Source organism: Arvicanthis niloticus, chromosome 1, assembly GCF_011762505.2.
Source record: "Arvicanthis niloticus isolate mArvNil1 chromosome 1, mArvNil1.pat.X, whole genome shotgun sequence".
In the NCBI taxonomy this organism is placed as follows: Eukaryota; Metazoa; Chordata; class Mammalia; order Rodentia; family Muridae; genus Arvicanthis; species Arvicanthis niloticus.
The window spans coordinates 116,205,053-116,227,522 of record NC_047658.1 but is presented as its reverse complement, the minus strand read 5'-3'; the positions used below and the strand labels follow the sequence as shown (position 1 = coordinate 116,227,522).

Here is a 22,470-nt window from a genome sequence, read left to right as displayed (position 1 = left end):
TCCACATTTCCTCATATGGATCATTGAACGAGATGTTTTTGATGAATCCTGGATTGCCTGAATTTCCTTCCAGCCTTTGAATAGTGATCCAGCCTTCCTGGGCCTTGGCAATTTTAGTAGTAAATAGCTACAGAAGATAGTACATCACCCTTTATCTCTGAATGCTGGAATGTTAATTCATAAGTCATAGGAGAAAAATGGCTCCATATAGTGCTTATTGGTATTTATCAGGAAATGTACTTGTTAAAACCAAATAGACCCAGATCTATCAAAAATAATTTTACAATTTGGACACTTGCACAGTGGGGTTCTTGCCTCAAAGGCACCACTCTATTCCATTTTCCTCAGGTGTATCTTTAACCAACTTATATCTTTGATAACAAGAGTTGGTTTCAATATTAGATTTTTTTGGTGCTTTTTGATACTCAACCTGCATGTTTTGTTTGGGCTTTTCTTTCTGTTTCCACTTTAGAATTTTGCAAGTGTGGTCACTAATAAATATTGTTAAGGTAGAGGTAGTTCTACTGGCCTCTTCTCAAGGAGCTAGCAATTGGTGCACCTGCCCCTGCTGTGAGAATGTCAGGGAGACATGGTGCACCCGGTGTGTGCTGCAGAAATAACTACTATCAGTCAGTCACACCAGCTTTATTTCTTTGTGTACCTCTCTCTGTTCCCTCTGTGTGATCCTCTAAGTGCCCAAGTCTGTCCTCATGATCTCTCAGTGCTGTCTGTCTGTCTATCTGCCTGTGTATGCATCACTTGTCTAAGTTTATTCTTTCCCCGGGTTCTCACTCCTTTCTTTTCCATCAATAAAGCTCTTATGTATCAGATCTTTTGCATGCCAAATGTTTTTCAGAGGTTGATCTTGGTATAGACTGCTAAATATAACCCTGGCTGTATTATATTTTATAACAACCATGCAATAGAATCAATGTTAGGCTATTTTGAAATCTCTGTCAGTGAAATTAGTACAAAACCTTGAATTTGGCCACTGGAAGATTTCTAGGACAAGGGCAAGAAGCAGGCACATTCTCTGTAAAATATCACAAGAATGGTCACTATCAAGTTGCTAATATTACTCCCTTCTGTAACTTCTGAGCTCAGACTCTATAGTCCTCATTGCTGCCAGCACTGTTGTCTTCCAAGCTTAAATGGGATCAAATACTAAGTGGAGCTTAGTAGATACTAAGATATGATGTTATTCCCCATTCTAGTCCAAAGTATCCAAATTTTCCATATTTCCCCCAAAAACCTGCATAGACAGGCCTATACCAGAAATACCACACACTCTGCTACCAATTTTTGTCTTAGTTAATTTTCTATCCCTGTGAAGAGACATCAGAAGAGACACAACTTAGAAAACAACATATTTAACTTAGGGCTTGTTTACAGTGTCAAGGGCATGAGTCCACATTCATCATAGAAAGGAGCTTGGCAACATACTGGCAGGCAAAGCACTGGAAAAAATAATTACAAGTTTATACCATTTTATGCAAGGTGGAGGCAAAGAGAGAGAAAAGCTCATTAGGAAGGGCATGGACATTTTAAACCTTTAAGCCTACCTCAAGTGTCAAATGTCCTTCACCATGGTCACATTTCTTAATATCATTACCAATTTTCATATACTGAGAACCAAGTATTCAAACATATGAGTCTGGGAGAAACATTCTTATTTGAAACAACATTTATACAGTGTTTTACCTTAACTAATTTAACTTTAATTCTGTTCCCTTTTTGGAGCCTTGGAAATTGCATGTTCTGCAATGCATAAAATGTTATAGTTTAACTTTTCTATTTTCTGAGAATTGTAAATAAATGTTTATATTTTACCATGGGGCAATAAATCTTTAACAAATTCAATTGCAGAAAGAGAAATAATAGTAGCAAGCTTGGTGACTTCAAAAGAAGATAAAGAGAGAGAAAATCTCATCACATTACAAATGGTATGGACATTTTAAACCTCTGTAATCTCACTAGAGGGTAATTGTTCTATGACAGCAATGCAGAAGTGAGTAGGGACACAGGAAGAACATCTCAGAATCAACACTATTTAGAGTGTCTTTGTGAAATATAATTTTTTAATGCTTTATACTAATACTTTTCTATAGTAAACTATTATTTTCTCCATTTTGAGCTAGTTATTTAGCCTCAATGGCCTTTCAGGAACTCCTGGATCAAGTTGGGAACCTAGGGAGATTCCAGATCCTTCAGATAGTTTTTCTTTTCCTCCTCATTGCCATTGTGACAACTCGTGCTGCAATAGAGAACTTTACTGCAGCTGTTCCTAGTCATAGATGCTGGGTACACATCCTTGACAATAATACTATCTCTGAAAATAACAGTAGTAGGATCCTGAGCCAAGATGACCTCCTGAAAATCTCCATCCCCTTGGACTCCAACCTGAGACTGGATAAGTGTCACCGTTTTGCTCAACCACAGTGGCATCTTCTTCATTTGAATGGCACTTTCTCCAATGTGACAGAGGCAGAGACTGAACCCTGTGTGGATGGCTGGGTGTATAACAGGAGCAACTTCCTATCCACCATTGTGACTGAGGTAAGGCATTTCCCAAAATGAATTCATGTTGGGGATTTACAAACAGCACAAATAATGGATATTTCTTTATCTTAGTCTTCAACATTAATTACTGATATATTAAATTTGAAACATTTCTTATTCATCTAGTGTTTTGTTTTAAGAAGAACCACAGTTTATGAAATAATTTATTTATCAGTGTTTTCTAGAACATGAGTATGTGTACCATCTGTGTGCTTGGTGAAAAGAGGGTGTTCTATCATAGGAAACTGAAATCAGAGATGTTTGTGAGCCACTATGTGTATGCTAAGAAGTGATCTCTGATCCTTTGAAGCAGGAATAAGTGCTCTCTATTGCTTAGGCATCTCTTCATGAATGTACTAATTCATTTTTTAGTAAATACTTAGGTACCTTCTTAGAAATGTTATGACAGGACAGTGTTGTTGTGCCTTGAGTTAAAAATTTAAAAGAACTAGGTGATTGTATAAAACCACAATGTTAGCTAAGGCTATTGCTCAAAGGTAGAGTGATGATGTCTCATGTGTGTGAACAAGTATTCAATCTCTGCATTCTCTAAGAAAAAACAATATATTTTAACTCTATAACAGGATAAAATATTTCTCATTGTTAGAACATTGTCCCACTTGGTTTAAATACTCCCTTCTACAAAAATAACGAAAGTAATTTGGAAATAAATAAGAGAGGCAGAAAGAGAGAGGTGTGAAGGCAGTCATTTCTAGGCTCTATCTAAACCTAGTCAAAAATATCAGATAACATCTAAATAGTATCAGAGTTTACACACTAGTATATATGATCCAGAAAATAATTTAAGTATCTCAAATGAACACAATTTATGGCCTATCTGAGAGATCTTCTTAGCATATTTCCAAATCATTACCCTGTGCTACAGTCTTAGATGAGGATACTTAGAGATTGTTAATTTTAGCTGATATTGGAAAATATATTGTACTCAAAATCAATGTTGAAGAGAAATAAGGGCTAAAGAGTAAAATCAGGGGTTATGGTGAAGGGTTAGAGTACTGAGTAGCTCTAGTTTATGATTTGGTGATTTTCTTCTTTTCTAGTGGGACCTGGTGTGTGGATCTCAGGCCCTTTATTCTGTTGCTAAATTTTTATTCATGATTGGCATATTTATAGGAAGTATCATATATGGCCATCTGTCAGACAGGTGAGTGTGCCAAAAGTGTTTCCACCCACTCTACATGTACTTTTTACAGCTGTGACTCATTCAAGATGAAGTAGTGATTGTGCATTATACTGCTCTAGTTCTGCCACTTAACCAAAAAGAAATCTATGAACATATGTTTAAGAGATGTGCACAAGACAATTTAGGAATAGAGAAAGGTTTAGCTATGGGGTCAAGACTAAAAAAATGTCACACCATTCATTACATCAAATTTATATATTTTATAGAAAACAGTGTTGTCCTTGGTCAAGGCACTTGGCTCCATTCCTTCTGGACATTGAACTAAGTTGATGTGATGCCAAGTGAAAACTACAGTATTTTAGCTGTTCTTTCATGACAAGGAGAATGCCTTTTGATGCCTACGAAGTAAACAACCATGTGTCATTGGTGATGTGTTGAGTGAAGGAGATAATTTTCTGAGTCCAGCCATCTCAGGGATAACATCTCCAACTTGCTGACATGGGCAAACTAAATTCCTGTTTCCAGACCAGAAACCAACTTCTGTCCTGCTTCTACAGATGTTTCTTGTTCCTCTGTAAGCCAATAAATTAGAAAAGAATATAAGAGAAGTTGCCTGTTGTTGAGGACCACACTGCCCCAAGCTTTGGGGCTAAGTGCTCTGGTCCAAGGGGATCAGACAACAGGGTCTAGCAAGAGAGAGAGTGGGGATGGAGGGGCAAGAGATGTGAAAAATGGAGACAAGACAGGGTGTGTGGTCAAGTCTCTAGTATCATTTATTGAAAGAAAATCCTGGGTATTTATAAGCACAAGCAGCGGAACACAGCTGAAGACACTTTACCACATGTACCTTGCAGCTGGGGGCATTAAACAACCAAACAAGATATGTGAGCAAAAGAAGATGTTTATCAGAGTGTGCTCATCTGTTATAGGCTGTTGAAAACAAGTCTCTTGCCATGGTATATGGCTTGAGATGGCTGCAAAGATGATAGCTGCTTTCTGCTAAAAGTGGACTCCCAGCAGCCTATTATCTAAACTAAGGCATCCAAGTCATAAAAGTTTATAAATAATTGCTTGTCATGACATAATTGACTTCATGTAGTTTTTCCACTCATATTTTCTCCAAAATTTCGAGGATCTGTGTCAAAAACTTGAAACCTGGTAGCCTGAATAAAGCCCAACCACCAACACAGTTTTTTTTCCTATGACTGGCTGGTCACAAGTCAGGGCAAATCTCCATTGTAAATTCCCATTCTCAACCCCTTGGGTAAAAATTATGACTGGAAAATACTACAGGCCGCCCATCTCCCCCTCACTTTATGATTTCATCCTTTTAGAATGCTGTACAGTTTCCCTTCATAAACGTTGTTCAGATCCTGAGCTGCCATCTTCCCGAGTGCTCAGAGCATAAAGCTTTCATTTATATCTCAAACTTTAAACTATCACCTCTGTGCTTGCTTCTGCTTGATGCAGCTTTCTGATAGTTACATATTAGAGAGTGTTATGTAATTAAGCAAGTAAATAGTGTAGCGATATATTGTGGAATAAGAATTGATATCTTGTGCCTGAATATATGTTCTTTAAATAGACAATTTCAGCAATAAGCTTACTTTATTTTTTCCAGGTATAAAACCACTCCTTAAAACAGGAGGTTGAACAGAACTGAAAAATCACATATTTTGAGACAAGATATTTACAGGGAAGTGAAGCACTAGGATTTTCTAAAGGTGGTATAGAATTCCACTCTGCAGGGTTGCTCAAGAGGTAAAATCACTAACTTTGAATAGTCCCTAAATTGACCAGATTCACTAGCACCCTCCTTTCTGATGCATGTATAAGTAGTAAGCATTTCTAAGAGACACTCATACAAAACAAGTTGATCTGCCTAGAAAAAGCTCAGACCAGCTGAAAACTCTAGAAGAGTGAGAATTCATCTATGTTACCAGGAAGTGGCTCAAAACAACTATATTGTCAGCAAAGGCAACTTACCAACCTGTTGAACTGTTGGTCCATGTAAGGCACTCTATTTTCAGCTTTCATGAGCTATCTCCCATGCTGGATGTGTTTTTTGATTGAACTGTCTCTGAGTCATTTTACTCCCTTAAGAAACTGCTCATCTATATTCCTTTGGCTAACTCAATAAAACTCATTGGTTCATTCAACAAGTTAGATTTTGTGGTGTCTATTTTTTGGTCTCTTTTCAGTTCCCTGTGTGAAGTGAGTAGACATTAGTTAATATATTTCAATAATAGTGCCACACAATGTTGTCATAGAGAAATATTTGTTTCGTCTTTAGAGTTGCCACAGAAAATTTCAACAATCCTAAAATGGAGAAGTATACTTAATGACATTCTAGGAGATATATGTCAAAACTTTAGATAGGATGGTGTAAGAAAACTGAGATATCAGGGACAACACAAATAAAAGAAGGCTATTTTAAAAATGATTAATTAAGTCACAAAAGTCAAGGGATACTGAAGTTTAACAATAAAATCAACAGAGTGCAGTGTATATTAATTAGCAATGAAAAACCAATATCTAGAGACCTGGGAAGTGAGAGAGACTCTTAGGACCCAAAGGGAGGGACTTTAGATGAAATCTCCTACAGTGGGGATAGGGAACTTGTAGAGCCCACCTCCAGCAAAAAGACAGGGCATCAAGTGGGGATGGGGATGCCAACCCACAGTCAAAAACCTCAATCCATAATTGTTCCTGACTGATAGTACTACAAGAACAAAAATTGAGAAGATCCTGAGGAAAAGGAGATCCAGTGACATGCCCAAAATGGGATCCAGCTCAATGAGAGGCCCCAAGGCCTGACACTATTACTGAAGCTATGGAACACTCACAAAAAGTGGATTATCATTACTACCCTCTGAAAGACCCAACAAGCAGCTGAGTCAGATGTAGATAATTCTACCCAGCCAATGTACAGAAGCTGCTGACCCCTGTGATTGAATTAGGGAAAAACTGGAAGAAGGTTAGGAGAAGGAAAAATCTGTATGAGGACCAGCAGTCTGAACTAAACTGGAACCCAGAGATCTCCCAGGCTCTGGACCACCAACAAGGCAGCATACAACAGCTGATATGAGGCCCCCCCAACACATATATAGCATAGGACTGCTGGGTCTTGGCTCAGTCAGAGAAGATGCACATGACCCTCAAGAGACTGGAGGCACCAAGGAGTAGGGAATTCTGGTGGCATGGAGGATGTAGGGGTTGGGGACACTGTCGTGGAGACTAAGTGGAGGGAGAAAGTATGGGGTGTGAAATAATAAGAGGGTAGACTGGGAGTGCTATAAAATCTGGAGTATAAAAAAAGATTAAACAAAATTTTAAAAAATGAAATTAGAAAACAATGAAAAATATGTTATATGATTGGGTGTGGGATCTTTATGGTATGTTAATTTCAAAATAATACTGTTTTATATGGCTTGAATTAATGAAATTTCTGGTGAGAAACTGAGGAGAAGCTTGTTTCATAATGTATTTATTCATAAAAGTGAAAACATATTTTGAGATCACATGCATAGATATTTCTTACTATTTATCATTTGTAATTACATTTGTGTTGACATTTCAAGCAAACTACATCATTCCCACAATCTAATTTCTTCCTTTAACTCAGGTTTGGGAGGAAGTTCATTTTAACATGTGCTTTATTACAATTGGCCATCACTGAAACCTGTGTAGCTTTTGCTCCCACCTTCCTCATCTACTGCTCACTTCGATTCCTGGCAGGAATGTCTGTGGAACCCATACTAACAAATAGTAACTTGCTGAGTAAGTCAAAGCTTTTGAAATGGGACCTTGTTCAAACTTTGGTTTTGACCCTGTACATCTTTTTCAAGCCAATATATCTTTTACTTTCAGTGTTAGAATGGACAAGCCCTAAATTCCTAGCCATGATGGCAATGCTTTTATCTTGTGCTGGTAGTTTTGGAAACATGATATTGGCAGGAGTTGCTTTTTTATTTCGAAACTGGCACCACCTCCAGCTGGCAATGTCTGTACCAATGTTCTTCTTCCTTATACTCACAAGGTATGAGCTTTCTTTCCTTTTCTGTGTTATGGAATTCTATGAAGATAATAAACATAGAATCAGGACATAAGAAATGCATTTCTCTTTGGTCTACTCCTGACAGTGTGTGCTCCTTTTGTATTGATTGGACAGGAGGACATACAGCACTATCATAAAACTCAGGACACTGAATTCAGCCTAAGCTTAAGGTAATCATTAAATAGTGTTCTAAAATTATACATAAGTATGACAAGTTTTACTGGAATATAGAAGAGAATTCACTATACAAAAGTTACATATAATGGTGGATTCTGTTGTTTCACCTTAACTGGAAGAAATGTATAACATCTCATTATTTTCATATTATGAATAAAATAATAATTTCCAAGAAAGTATTGAAATATTGGAAATATTGCATATATTATATTTACAATGTTATTGGAGCCCACATCTTCAGAATTCTGTCAAATACAGGAAACAAGCTGAGATATCCAGTCTTTTGGAACTGAGCAAATACTTGATTCTTGGACTCTCCATTCACAGCTAGTCATTGTTGGATTAGAAGAACTGTAGTCAATAAGTCACTCCAATAATTATCATATTTATATATTTGTACATGCATATCTGTATATTCATGAATATATATATATATATCTTTATCTCTATATCTCCCTCACTCTCCCACTATATATAGGGAGAGAGGTAAAGAGAAAGAGAGAAAAAGAAAGAGAGAGAGAGAGAGAGAGAGAGAGAGAGAGATGCATACCATAAGTTCTGTGACTCTTGAGAACCCTGACTAATATACTTGGTTGTGAAGCCTTAATTGAACAGTTGGTAATAAAATTTTACATAAAAGAATTTCCTCCAAACAGGAAAATCTCTGAACACAGAGAGCATACTTTGTAGTGGTATCTGTACAAATAAATATGGAAGGGAAAATGATTTGAACTATTTGGTTACTTTCATCTTTCCATGTGATGTGGATGAAGGACATAAGCACCAAATTTTTTCTCCACAACTATTAAATATAGGAAGAATTTGTCTACATAAAACACATATTTAGATGTACCCATATCACTCACTTGATGTATGGATTTCCTTCTTTTCATCTTAAAAAAATTAATAAATGCTACCACAGGTTCATCAGGATAGGCACATTTGATCAGACATGACTCTAAGAAATGAAATCTCTCTTAATACAGAGAAATGAGTTTACATAGACAAATGAAAAACTCATCTTGCAGACTTATCTGCCACACAATTTCATCACCTCAACAGGTATATCACTACTGTTATGCAGCTACTTCCATCATGTAAATGAGTATCAGGAGCAGGTTTGCCTTGCTTGTGCATCCAGGTATCAACAGCTGATTAGATGCAGTTATAAATGCAACTTAGATGATACAATTAGCATACAAAATTTATCCAAGCTGAATGATTTAGAGAAAAGAATACATTATTAAATGATATTTCCTATACCCTAATGAGGAAGTTGTTATATATCTCTAGAAGCAGTCCTCATGGTTTTGTTCAATGAGCCATGCTATAAATGAATATTCAGGTAGAAGGAAATGGACTGTTGTGGATCCAGGTTTCAGAAGTATAGTGTACTTTGTGACTGAATCAGCCCCTACTTTTACTGAAGGTATTACACAATACAAAAATATGGAGATTCATATATCAGAATGGATGGTAAGTATTCAATTAAAGAACAAAAATTTTGAAGGCTAATTTTGTTTTTTGTTTTTGTTTTTATGTGTTTATTGTTTTCTAATTTTAGTAATTTAATGTATGAGTGCTCTGCTACATTTACATCTACAGGCCAGAAAAGGGCATCAGATCCCTTTGTAGATGTTTGTGAGCTACCATGTGTTTGCTGAGAATTTAACTCAGGACCTCTGGAAGAGCAACCAGTGCTTTTAACTGCTGACCATCTCATCAACCTGGTAGTTACATTTTCTATGGAAAATAAGAGAACAAATTCATTTCTACATTCAACATCTTCCTTGACAGGTGGCTGTCAGAGTCAGCTCGGTGGCTGATTGTGACCAACAAACCCCAGAAAGGCTTAAAGGAACTTAGAAAAGTTGCACACATAAATGGAATGAAGAATTCTGGAAACACCTTAACCATGGAGGTGAGCATAGTGGGAGTTGTTATGACATGTGTATGAGTTAGTACCCAAGATGCACTATGCTGTCACTAGGTATGGGAGTTTTTTTTCTAATGAGAATAAATTCACTGATATTTTCATTCCTTTGTTAATTATAATATGCTTTTCTATGAGAGAAAAATCTTTTATTAATTATTTCATTTATTTACATTTCAAATAATATCCCCCCAAGCAATCACCACTCCTCTTTGCCTTGAAGTTTGTACTCTTTTAAAAATTATCATTCTTTAATCTTTTTTTACAATCCAGTCATTATCTTCCTCCAGGTTCATCCTCCAACATTTTCTCTTCCCATTCTTACTTCTCTGTCTCCAAGAGAATTTACTCACCTCCACACCTCGACCCCATGCTACCTCCCCAATCCCAGGGGCCTCAAGTCTTTCAAGGGGTAGGTGCATTGTCTCTCACTGAAGCAAAACCAGGTAGTCCTTTGTTGTGTATGTGTCAGGGGCATAATAGCAGCTCATGTATACTTCCCTGATGGTGGTTCAGTGTCTGAGAAATCTGAGGGGTCCAGGTTAGTTACATATGATGTCTTCATCCTCCTCATCCTCTTTCAGTTTTCCCTAATTCAAACATAGGGATCTCAAGCTTCTGTCCATTGGTTGGATGTAAGAATATGCATCTAACTCATTAAGCTGCTTCTTGGTCTTATCAGAGGGCACCAATCTAGTCACCTATATCCTGCCTGTATACACACCATAGCATCAGTAGTATTTTAATGCCTGGTAGCCTCCCTTTGAGATGGATGCAAAATTGGGCATGTCACTGAATCTCCTTTCCCTCAGTCTGTGCTCTATTTTTGACTCTGCATTTCTTTTAGACAGGAACAATTCTTGGGTCAGAGATTTTGACTGTGGTATGGAAACCCCATCCCTCCACTTGATGCCCTATCTTTCTACTGGAGGTGCACTCTACAAGTTCCCTCTCCCCACTGTAGGACATTTTACCTAAGGTCCCTGGGCCCTTTGAGTCCTAAGCTTCTTCCACATTCTAAGTCTCTACTACATTCTATAGGACACCCCCCCCCCGACCTCCTACCTTCCGATGTTGCCAGTTTTCATTCTTTCTGCTGGCCATTAGGGCTTCACTCCTGTTTGTCCCAACCCAATACCTGTTCTTCCCATTTTTCTTCCTGTAATTTCTACTCCCTCCCAAAATGGATTAAAGCATCTTCAGTTGGGCCCTTTCAGCTTGTTAAACTTCTTGAGTCCTTGAGATTGTATACTGCATACTCTGTAATTTTTTATTCAGTATTTTATTTATTTACATTTCAGATGTTATCCCCTTTCCTCATCTGCTTTACAAAAGCATTGCAGTTTTATGAGGTCCTGTTTGTCAATTCTTGATCTTAGAGCATAACTCATTGGTGTGGGGAGCCAACAGAAGGCAGCTATCATCCTTGCAGCCATCTTGAGCAATATACCCTGACAAGAGACTTGTTTTCAACAGACTACAACAGCTGAGCACACTCTGATAACATCTTGTTTTAGATACCCAGGATTTTTTTCCCTTAGGTGTGTGAGACTTAAAGGTATGATTTAGAGCTGAGACTTAAAGGTGTGACTTCAAGGTGTAATTTAGAGATAAGACTTAAAGATGTGATTTAAAAGCATGACTTAAGAAGTGAGACTTATAAAAGGTGTGTAATTTAGAGATAAGACTTAAAGATGTGATTTAAAAGCATGACTTAAGAAGTGAGACTTATAAAAGGTGAGAGGCAGACAGAAGGGAGGACTGGAAAACTTGGAACTTGGAGGCACTGGGGACTAGGAACTCGAGACTTGGGACTTGGACTAAGAACAAGGGACTTGGAAAGAGAGAAGAAGAGAGACTTGAGAATAAATGGTACTGAATCACACTCTGTCTGGTCTTCATTTTTCACATCCACCCTCACTCTCTTTCTTGCTGAACCCATGAACCAGAGCAGCAGTACGAGCTGGAACAATTTAGCCCCCAAAGCTTGAGGCAGTGCAGGCTCTAACAATTTTGGCCCCCAAGCTTTTGACAGTGTGGGTTCCAACATTTCACAGAGCAGTCCCCGACACTTTGGCACCCAACATGAGGCAGCAAGAATGAGAGATCCAGTGAGGGATGTTACTGGAAGAAGGGTCTGCCAAAAATTCAGAAGTGAAACAAAAGTGATCACTGTGGGAATCTGTTTCATCGAGAAAGGTAATTCATGATAATGAAAATGGGGAAAGAAATAAGTCAGCCTGAACTCAACACTCTGTTTTTATTTTGCTGTTTACTGCTCACATGTGTTAATTGTCTGCTTTTGATTTGTTCCTTAAGTGCTATCTTTCATGTTCAAAATAAAAAGAAACGTATTTATCCAAAATTAGAATCTAAAATACAACCAAAGGTTGATGACAATTTGTCAAAGCCAGATTGTGCTGACCTAGAGGAAGAGGCAGCCGAACATTACGACCCTGAATGGTCCCCCATCCCTATGCGCCTCTGCCTCCAAATGTTCCTGCAATGGAGATGGTGGTTATAGATCCCAGAAGGGAGTTACAGGAAAAAATATATTTTCTTAAACAACAAATAGAGTTGGAAAAAGAGTATCAGGAGTTAATTAATCAGCTACAAAAATTAAAGACAGGGAAGGTGTCTCAAGAGGTAAACTGCGAAAATCTTCCAGCTCCTTGTGTTCCTCAACCAGGAGTCAAAAGGCAGCCCCTATCATCTAGCTTTAGAATAGCCACAGATCATCCAGAGAAGGGAGATGCTGAGGCTTTTCCTGTATCCGTGACCAGAGACGATCAAGGGGTTGCCTGGAGACATCACACAGGATTTAATTTTCAAATTATTAAGGAATTAAAAATGCAGTATCACAATATGGTACAACTGCTCCCTTTACTCTTGCAATTTTAGAGTCTGCCACAGAGGAGTGGCTGACTCCTGGTGATTAAAATATGTTAGTAAGAGCAATTCTTAGCAGTGGTGACTATCTTATTTGGAAATCAGAGTATCATGAAAATTGTAAAGAGACAGCTAGGAGAAACATTAAGGCAGGCAATGGTTGCTCCTTTGATGCTTTAGTAGGAGAAGGGCAATTTGCTTCTAGTGATAATCAGATGCAATATGACCCAGGCTTATTTGCTCAAATTTAAAATGCAGCTATAAAGGCTTGGTGCAAACTCCTGGCAAAGGGAGACTCTGGTGCATCCTTAACAGCAGTCAGACAAGGACCTGGTGAATGATTTTCTGATTGTGTTGATCAATTAATAACAACAGCAGGGAGAATTTTCGGTAATGCAGAGGCAGGAGTAGACTATGTGAAACAACTTGCATATGAAAATGCCAATCCTGCCTGCCAAGCGGCCATTAAACACTACAGACCTTATGAGGTATATCAGACTCTGTACTGACATAGATCCCTCTTACCAACAGGGCTTAGCTATGGTGGCTGCCATGCAAGAACAATCAGTAAGAGATTTTTTGGCTAGTAGAAACCAAAAGGCCTGTTTTAAATGTGGCAAGCCTAGACACTTTGCAAGAGATTGCAAGGCAGAAAATGAGTTATCCCAGAGATAGCCCAGAAAACAGCCTGGGCTCTGCCCAGTTTGCAAACATAGAAGGCTAGTGAATGTAGGTCCAAAAGAGATGCACAAGGAAACACCCTTTCCCATATTCAGGAAAACGGGGACAGGGGCCAGCTCCAGGCCCCAAACCAAAACAAGCCAAAACAGGCTTATGAAGTACTCAGTTTTATACCAGCAAACAACAATCCCTTTCAGAACTTAGTGAAGAAACACCAGGAAGCATAGGACTAGACCTCAGTTCTGCCACCCATACAGTATTAAGCCCAAAAATGGGACCTCAGGCCTTACCCACTGGAGTGTATGGACTGCTCTATGCAAATGTGTTTGGCCTGATAGTAGGAAGAAGCAACACTACTATGCAGGGACTACAATTTTTTCCTGGAGTTATAGACAATGATTATCCAGGTAAGATTAAGGTAATGGCACAAGCCATTCAGAATATAGTCACTATTCCTACAGGAAGGAGGATAGCTCAACTATTGTTAGTTCCATTGTTCCCTACTGATCAAAAATATGAGTCCTAAGAGAGAGGATCAAGGCTTTGGTCCCTCTGATACATACTGGGTACAGCCTATAGTTAAACAAAAACCTATGATGACACTATGGCTGGATGGAAAGGCATTCCAAGGCTTGGTTGACACAGGAGCTGATGTGACTATCCTAAAACAAAGTGATTGGCCTGCCACCTGGCCTCTGACCCCAACCTTAACCAATCTAAGGGGTATTGGCCAAAGTCAAAATCCACAACAAATCTCTAAGGTGCTTGTGTGGAAAGATAAAGACGGTAATACAGGGAATATACAACCCTATGTCATCCCAGGACTCCCCATTAATCTCTGAGGCAAAGGTCTGTTATCCCAGTTGGGATTGATTATGTGAAGCCCTAATGAAATAATCATGGCTCAAATGGTAAACTCTGGGTTTTCCCCAGTGAAAGGATTAGGAAAAAGTGAAGAAGGGATTACTCATCCTGTTGATGTCCATGGTAACACTGGAAGAAGAGGCTTGGGGTATTTTTGATGGCCAATACTGATTCAGCTGTACTCCTAGGGCATTGTGTAGATCCCATCACCTGGAAGGGGGACTCACCCATCTGGGTGGATTTGTGATCCCTGACCACCAAAAAATTACAGGCTGCTCAATTGCTAGTGCAGGAGCAATTACAGGCAGGACATTTAGACGAAAGTAACTCTCTCTGGAATACCCAAATATCTGTCATTAAGAAAAAGTCAGGAAAGTGGAGATTGTTGCAAGACTTGAGGGTTGTTAATGCAACCATGATTAGGATGAGAGCCTTAAAACCTGGGCTGCCCACACCAGTGGCCATACCTTTAGGCTATTATAAAATAGTTATAGATTTAAAAGACTGTTTTTTACTATCCCATTGCATCCTAACAACAGAAAGCACTTTGCTTTCAGTGTTTCTGCTATAAATTTTAGAGAACCTATGAAGAGATATCAATGGAATGTCTTGCCTCAGGGTATGGCTAACAGTCCTACCTTGTGCCAAAAGTTTGTGGCTTCTGCCATAGATGGTGTTAGAACCATTTGGAAGCAAATCTATGTGATGCATTTCATGGATGATATTTTAAAAACAGGAAAATATATAGAACAGGTACTCCAGTGCTTTGATGATCTTACAGACTACTGGATTACAAATAGCACCAGAAAAGGTACAATTACAAGATCCATATATTTATTTAGGATTTCAGATTAATGGTCCACGTATTATCAATAGTAAGGCCACCTTGAGGACTGATTCCCTTAAGACACTTAATGATTTTTAAAAGTTATTGGGAGACATTAATTGGCTATGACCATATTTGAAACTCACTACAAGAGAATTGAAGCCTCTGTCTGAGATTCTCAAAGGAGATCCTGACCCTAAATCTGACAGGGCTCTAACAGAGGGGGGTAGAAAAGCCTTACAGAAGGTGGAGAGTGCTATTTCATTCCAATTTGTAACTCATATTGATTATTCTAAGCCTTTATATTTTCTTATTTTTAACACTAAACTAACTCCTACTGCAGTTTTTTTTTTTTTGGAAAAATGCACCCATATTATGGGTTCATCTTCCCTCATCCCCTAACAAGGTTCTTTATCCATACTATGTTGCTGTAGCTGATATGATTATGTTGGGCAGAGATAATAGTCAAATTTGTTTTTGGAAAAGATCCTGATGTAATAGTACAACCCTATACAAGGCATCAGGTTGATTGGCATATGCAGAGTTCTGAAGTCTGGCCTATTGCATGTACCTCATTTGATGGTCAGATAGATAATCATTATCTGCCAGATAAATTAATTCAGTTTTGTAATCATCATGCATGTGTTTTTCCAACTCGTACTGTGCATGCACCTATCAAGGAAGCATTGCTAGTTTTCACTGATGGTTCCTCATCAGGAAGAGCTGCTTATGCCTTTCAAGATCCAGTAATCTCCTTTGCTACATCATCTGTGTCAGCTCAGTTGGTTGAATTACATGCTGTTATTGCTGTGTTTCAAGCATTTCCAAATCAAACCATTAATATTTACACAGATAGCTCATATATAGCTCAGTCTATCCCTCTGTTAGGAACTGCTGCACAAATAAAGCATTCCTCAGAAGCAGCCAATATTTTTTACAGTGCCAACAATTAATTTTGAGGAGAAAGTGTAAATACTTTATAGGACACCTGAGAGCCCACACTGGGCTACCAGGTCCTCTCTCTGAGGGAAACACCATGGCAGATCTAGCTACTCATGTAGCTGCAGTGACTTTATCAGATCCACCATCTAACTTGGATCAGGCCATAAAAGCCCATGAGTTACATCACCTTAATTCTAAAACTTTAAAAATTATGTTTAAAATTATCAGAGAACAAGCTAGACAAATTGTTAAACAATGTCAATCATGTGTTACACTTGTACCAGTTCCTCATTTGGCAAAGGGACTGATACCAACCAGTCTCTGGCAAATAGATGTTACTCATTATAATGAATTTGGCAATCAAAAATATATACATGTATATGTAGATACAGTGGTTTCATTTATGCAAGATTACAATCTGGAGAAACAAACAAGCATGTGATCACTCATATTTCTACCAAGGTATGGTAGAAAGGGTGCATTGAACCATTAAATGTCAATTTGAAAAAATTAAAAATGGGGAATGGTATCCTACCAAAGGATCCCCCAGAAATATCCTTCATCACACGCTCTTTATTTTAAATTTTTTAACTTTGGATTCTGAAGGAAAATCTGCTGCAGATAGATTCTGGCATCCTGATACCAAAAAGAATTTTGCAACAGTCCTCTGGAAAGACCCATTAACTAGAACCTGGAATGGGCCAGATCCAGTGCTTATCTGGGGAAGAGGTTCTGCCTGCATATATTCCCAAACTGCAGATGCTGCACACTGGCTGCCAAAGAGACTGATTAAACAAATAGACAACAATAACAAACCCAGAGAGGAGAAAACCCCTGAGAAGCATATATTTGTTTTTCAGGAAACATGAAGATGCTTCTCAATTGCCTTCAAACTAGAACAGATCAAACCTGCAAACCTGACTTGGGAAGTCTTCAATGTGGAAGTAGACATCACCACACCTACATCCAGGGTGGTTCTATTGGACTCTTGGTTCCCCAACTTATGATTTAGTGGGGAACATTGTTTAGACCCAGGAGAAAACCCACTACCACAGCTATTATAGTTGTTTTTGGGGTTTGAGATTGACTGGAGCAGGAATGGGGATTTCCCTACTTGTTTTGTTAAGATCAAAGCTATGATCAGTTCTGTATTTCTAGAGACTTAGATTCTGCTATAACACATTTGTAAACAGAATAGAAGAGGCTTATACTTTTTACTCCTCTGACAGAGGGAGTTATGTGTTGCCCTTATAAAAGAGTGTTGCTGTTATACTTAATATTCAGGCATTGTTAAGTCTCTTGTCTCTCAGGTCCATGCTGTTCAACAAACTGATGGCTTTTGTATGACAACAGATAGACACTATAAAAATGAAACCCATACGGGTCCATCATTACAGGCTGGAAGTAGGGGATTCTAAAACCTCTGTCATCAAGACTAAGGAGGATTAACCCCTAATTTATGTGCTAAGCTGGATAGTCAATGACGGGTAAGAGAACACTTCAAGACCCTTGCCCCTAAAAAGGGAGGCCTCACCATCCTAACACACGAGCTCAACCAATGGCTGTTGAGTATCCAAAGACTGGAAAGGGAGGCTGGGGTCCTTTGTTCTGACCTAAGGCAGGCAAGGTTTCTGTAAGTTTTCCCAGCCTTCCCTTTTGAAAAAAATTTTAAAAGGGGGACCTCTGGGGAGCCTATAGAAGGTGGCTATCATCCTTGCAGCCATCTTGAGCCATATACCCTGACAAGAGACTTGTTTTCAACAGCCTACAACAGCTGAGCACACTCTGATAACATCTTGTTTTATATACCCAGGATTTTCCCTTGGGTGTGTGAGACTTAAAGGTGTGACTTAAAGATGTGACTTAAGAAGTGAGACTTATAAAAGGCAAGAGGCAGACAGAAGTGAGGACTGGAAAACTTGGAACTTGGAGGCACTGGGGATTAGGAACTAGGGACTAGGAATTCGAGACTTGGGACTTGGACTAGGAACAAGAGACTTAGAAAGAGAGAAGAAAAGAGACTTGAGGATAAATGGGACTAAATCACACTCTGTCTGGTCTCCATTCTTCGCATCTGCCCTCACTCTTTCTCTTGCTGAACCCTGACCCACAGACTGGAGCAGGAGTACAAGCCAGGACAATTTAGCCCCCAAAGCTTGGGGCATTTCGGGCTCTAACAACCTTGGCCCCCAAGCTTTTGGCAGTACAGGTTCCAATATTTGGCAGAGCGGTCCCCGACAATTGGTACTCTGTTCAGGAATGTTTCCCCTGTGCTGATGTGTTCGAGGCTTTTCTGCACTGTCTCTTCTATTAGTTTCAGTGTATCTTTTTATGTGAAGGTCCTTCATCCGCTTGGACTTGAGCTTTTTACAAGGAAATGAGTATGGATCAATTTGCATTCTTCTACATGCTGACCTCCAGTTGAACTAGCACCATTTGTTTTAAATGCTGTCTTTTTCCACTGGATGGTTTTAGCTCCTTTGTCAAAGATTAAGTGACAATAAGTATGTGGATTCATTTCTGGGTCTTCAATTCTATTCCATTGATTTTCTTGACTGTCTCTGTACCAATATCATACAGTTTTTATCATTACTGATCTTTAGTACAGCTTGAGGTCAGGGATGGTGATTACCCCAGAAATTTTTTTTTTATTCTGGCAGATAGTTTTGCCATCCTGGGTTTTATGTTATGTCAATGAATTTGAGAATTGCTCTTTTCATTGCTGTGAAGAATGAGTAAGAATTTTGATAAGTATTACTTTAAATATGTAGATTTCTCTCAGGAAGATGGCCATTTTTACTATATTAATCCTTCCAATCCATGAGCATGGAAGATCTTTCCATCTTCTGAAATTTGCTTCGATTTCTTTCTTCAGGCACTTGAAGTTTTTGTCATACAGATCTTTCACTTTCCTTGGTTAGATTCACATCAAGGTATTTTATATTATTTGTGACTATTGTGAAGGGTGTCATTTTTCTAATTTCTTTCTCAGCCTGTTTATCTTTTGAGTAGAGGAAGGCTACTGATTTGTTTGAGTTAATTTTATATCCATCCACTTTGCTGAATTTGCTTATCAGGTTTAGGAGTTCTTTGGTGGAAGGTTTGGGGTCACTTAAGTATACAATATCATTTGCAAATAATGATATTTTGAGTTCTTCTTTTGCAATTTGTATCCCTTTGACCTTTTGTTGCCTAATTGCTCTGGCTAAGACTTCAAGTATTATATTGAATAGGTAGGGTGAGAGTGAGCAGCCTTGTCTAGTCTCTGATCTTAGTGAGATTGCTTCCAGTTTCTCTCCATTTAGTCTGATGTTGGCTACTGGTTTGCTATATATTGCCTTTACTATGCTTAGGTTTAGGCCTTGGATTCCTGATCTTTCCAAGACTTTTACATGAAGGGATGTTGAATTTTGTCAAATGATTTCTCGCCTTCTAGTGACATGATCATGTGGCTTTTTTCTAAGAGTTTGTTTTTATAGTAGATTACATTGATGAATGTCCATATATTGAGCCATCCCTGCATTCCTGGGATAAAGCCTATTTGATCATGATGGATTATTGTTTTGATGTCTTCTTTTATTTTTTTGAGAAGAATTTTATTAACTATTTTTGCATTCATATTCATAAGGGAGATTGGTCTGAAGGTCTCTTTCTTTGTTGTGTCTTTGTGTGGTTTATTTATGAGCATAATTGTGGCTTTATAGAATGGATTGGGTAATGTTCCCTCTGATTCTATTTTGTGGGATAGTTTAATGATAATTAGTCTTCTTTGAAGGTCTGATAGAATTCTGCACTAAAACCTTCTAGTTCTGGGCTCTTTTTTGGTGAAGAGACTTTTAATAACTGCTTCTGTTTCTTTCAGGGTTATGGGACTGTTTAGATGGTTCATCTCGACTTGATTTAGCTGTGGTAACTGGGATGTGTCTAGAAAATTGTCCATTTCATTCTGATTTTTCAATTTTGTTGAGTATAGGCTTTTGTAGTAAGATCTGATTTTTTAAAATTTCCTTGTTTTCCTTTGTTATGTCTACCTTTTCAGTTCTGATTTTATTACTTTGAATACTGCCTCTCTGCCCTCTGTTTAGTCTTGCTAATGCTTTATCTATCTTGTTGATTTTCTCAAAGAACCAGCTCCATGTTTTATTCATTGTTTGTATAGTTCTGTTTGTTTCTACTTGGTTGATTTCAGCCCTGAGTTTGATTATTTCCTGCCGTCTACTCCTCTTGGGTGTACTGCTTCTTTTTGTTCTAGAGATTGCAGGTGTGTCATCAAGCTGTTAGTGTATGCTCTCTTCAGTTTCTATTTGTATGTGCTTAGAGCTATGAGATTTCCTCTTTCAATGCTTTCATTGTTTCCCCTAAGTTTTGGTGAGATATGTCTTCATTTTCATTAAATTATAAAAAGTCTTTAATTTCTTTATTTCTTCCTTGACCAAGTTATCATTGAGTAGAGCATTGTTCAGTTTCCACATGTATGTATGCTTTCCATTATTGTTGTTATTATTAAAGACCAGTCTTAATCCATGTTGATCTGATAGAATGCATGGGATTATTTCAATTTTCTTGTATGTGTTGAGGCCTGTTTTGTGGCCAATTATATGATCAATTTTAGAGAAGGCACCATGAGGTGGTAAGAAGAAAGTATATTCTTTTGTTTTAGGATGAAATGTTCTATAGATATCTGTTAAATCCATTTGGTTCATGCCTTCTCTTAATTTCACTGTGTCTCTGTTTAGTTTCTGTTTCCATGATCTGCCCATTGCTGAGAGTGGGGTGTTGAAGTCTACCACTATTATTGTGTGAGGTGCAATGTGTGCTTTGAGCTTTAGTAAGATTTCTTTTATGAATGTGGGTGCCCTAGTGTTTGGAGCATAGATGTTCAAAATTGAGAGTTCATGTTGGGTGACTTTTCTTTGATGAGTATGAAGTCTCCTTCCTTATCTTTTTTGATAGCTTTAAGTTGAAAGTCAATTTTATTCCATATTAGAATAGCTACTCCAGCTTGTTTCTTAGGACCATTTGCTTGAAAAAATGTTTTTAGCCATTTATTCTGAGTTAGTTTTTGTCTTTTTCACTGAGGTACATTTCCTGTATTCAGCAAAATGATGGGTTTTGTTTAAGTATCCAGTCTGTTAGTCTATGTCTTTTTATTGGGGAGTTGAGTTCATTAATGTTAAGAGATGTTAAGGAAAAGTGATTGTTGATTCCTATTATTTTTGTTGTTGGTTGTGAAATTATGTTTGTGTGTCTATCTTATTTTGGATTTGTTGGAAGAAGATTACTTTCTTGTTCTTTTTTTCCATTGGTTTTTTTTTTTTCAAGACATGGTTTCTCTGTGTAGCCCTGGCTGTCCTAAAACTCACTCTGTAGACCAGGCTGGCCTCAAACACAGAAATCCACCTGCCTCTGCCTCCCAAGTGCTGGTATTAAAGGTGTACACCACCACTGCCCAGTACTTTCTTGCTCTTTTTACGATATAATTTCCCTCCTTGTATTGGAGTTTTCCTTTGTAGTGCTGGATTTGTGGAAAGATATTGTATAAATTTCATTTTGTCATGGGATATCTTGGTTTCTCCATCTATGGTAATTGAGAATTTTGCTGGGTATAGTAGCCTGGGCTGGCATTTGTGTTCTCTGAGGGTCTGTATGACATCTCTTCAGGATCTTCTGGCTTTTGGAGTTTCTGGTGAGAAGTCTGGTGTGATTCTGATAGGTCTGCTTTTATATGTTTTTGACCTTTTCCCCATTCTGCTTTTAATATTCTTTCTTTGTTTTGTGCATTTGGTGTTTTGATTATTATGTGATGGGAGGGATTTCTTTTTGGTCTAGTCTATTTGGAGTTTTGTAGGCTTCTTGTATGTTTATGGGCATCTCTTTCTTTAGGTTAGGGGAGTTTGCTTCTATAATTTTGTTGAAGATATTTACTGGCCCTTTAAGTTGGGAATCTTCACTCTCTTCTATACCTATTATCTTTATGTTTGGTCTTCTCATTGTGTCCTGGATTTCCTGGATGTTTTGGGTTAGTAACTTTGCACTTTGTGCTTTCTTGTGTCAATATTTTCTATGGCATCTTCTGCACCAGAGTTTCTCTCTTCTATCTCTTGTGCTTTGTTGGTGATGCTTAAATCTATGACTTCTGATTTCTTTTTAGGTTTTCTATCTCCAGGATAGTGTCTTTATTGTTTCTACATCCATTTTTTTTTGTCCTGGATGGTTTTGTACAATTCCTTCACCTGTTTGGTTGTGTTTTCTTGTAATTCTTTAAGGTATTTTTGTGTTTCCTCTTTAAAGGCTTCTATGTGTTTACCTGTATTTTTTGAGGGGATTATTTATGTCCTTCTTAAAGTCCTCTACCGTCATCATGCGAAGTGATTTTAAAACTGAATCCTGTCTTCTGG

The 22,470-nt window shown here is 38.1% G+C and overlaps 1 protein-coding gene across 2 annotated transcripts in view; it reads left to right on the top strand.

Annotated features, from left to right (window-relative positions):
- The first annotated feature begins 1,897 nt into the window (after nt 1-1,897).
- Nucleotides 1,898-22,470, top strand: part of LOC117718614 (solute carrier family 22 member 27-like) — a 43,331-nt gene continuing 22,758 nt past the window's right edge. For both annotated transcript variants that reach the window (XM_076916538.1, XM_076916533.1), the window contains exons 1-5: nt 1,898-2,556; nt 3,621-3,724; nt 7,329-7,483; nt 7,574-7,742; nt 9,735-9,858. In XM_076916538.1, the coding sequence (XP_076772653.1) occupies nt 2,152-2,556; nt 3,621-3,724; nt 7,329-7,483; nt 7,574-7,742; nt 9,735-9,858 (957 nt within the window). In that variant the 5' untranslated portion in view covers nt 1,898-2,151. The remainder of the gene's footprint in view (nt 2,557-3,620; nt 3,725-7,328; nt 7,484-7,573; nt 7,743-9,734; nt 9,859-22,470) is intronic.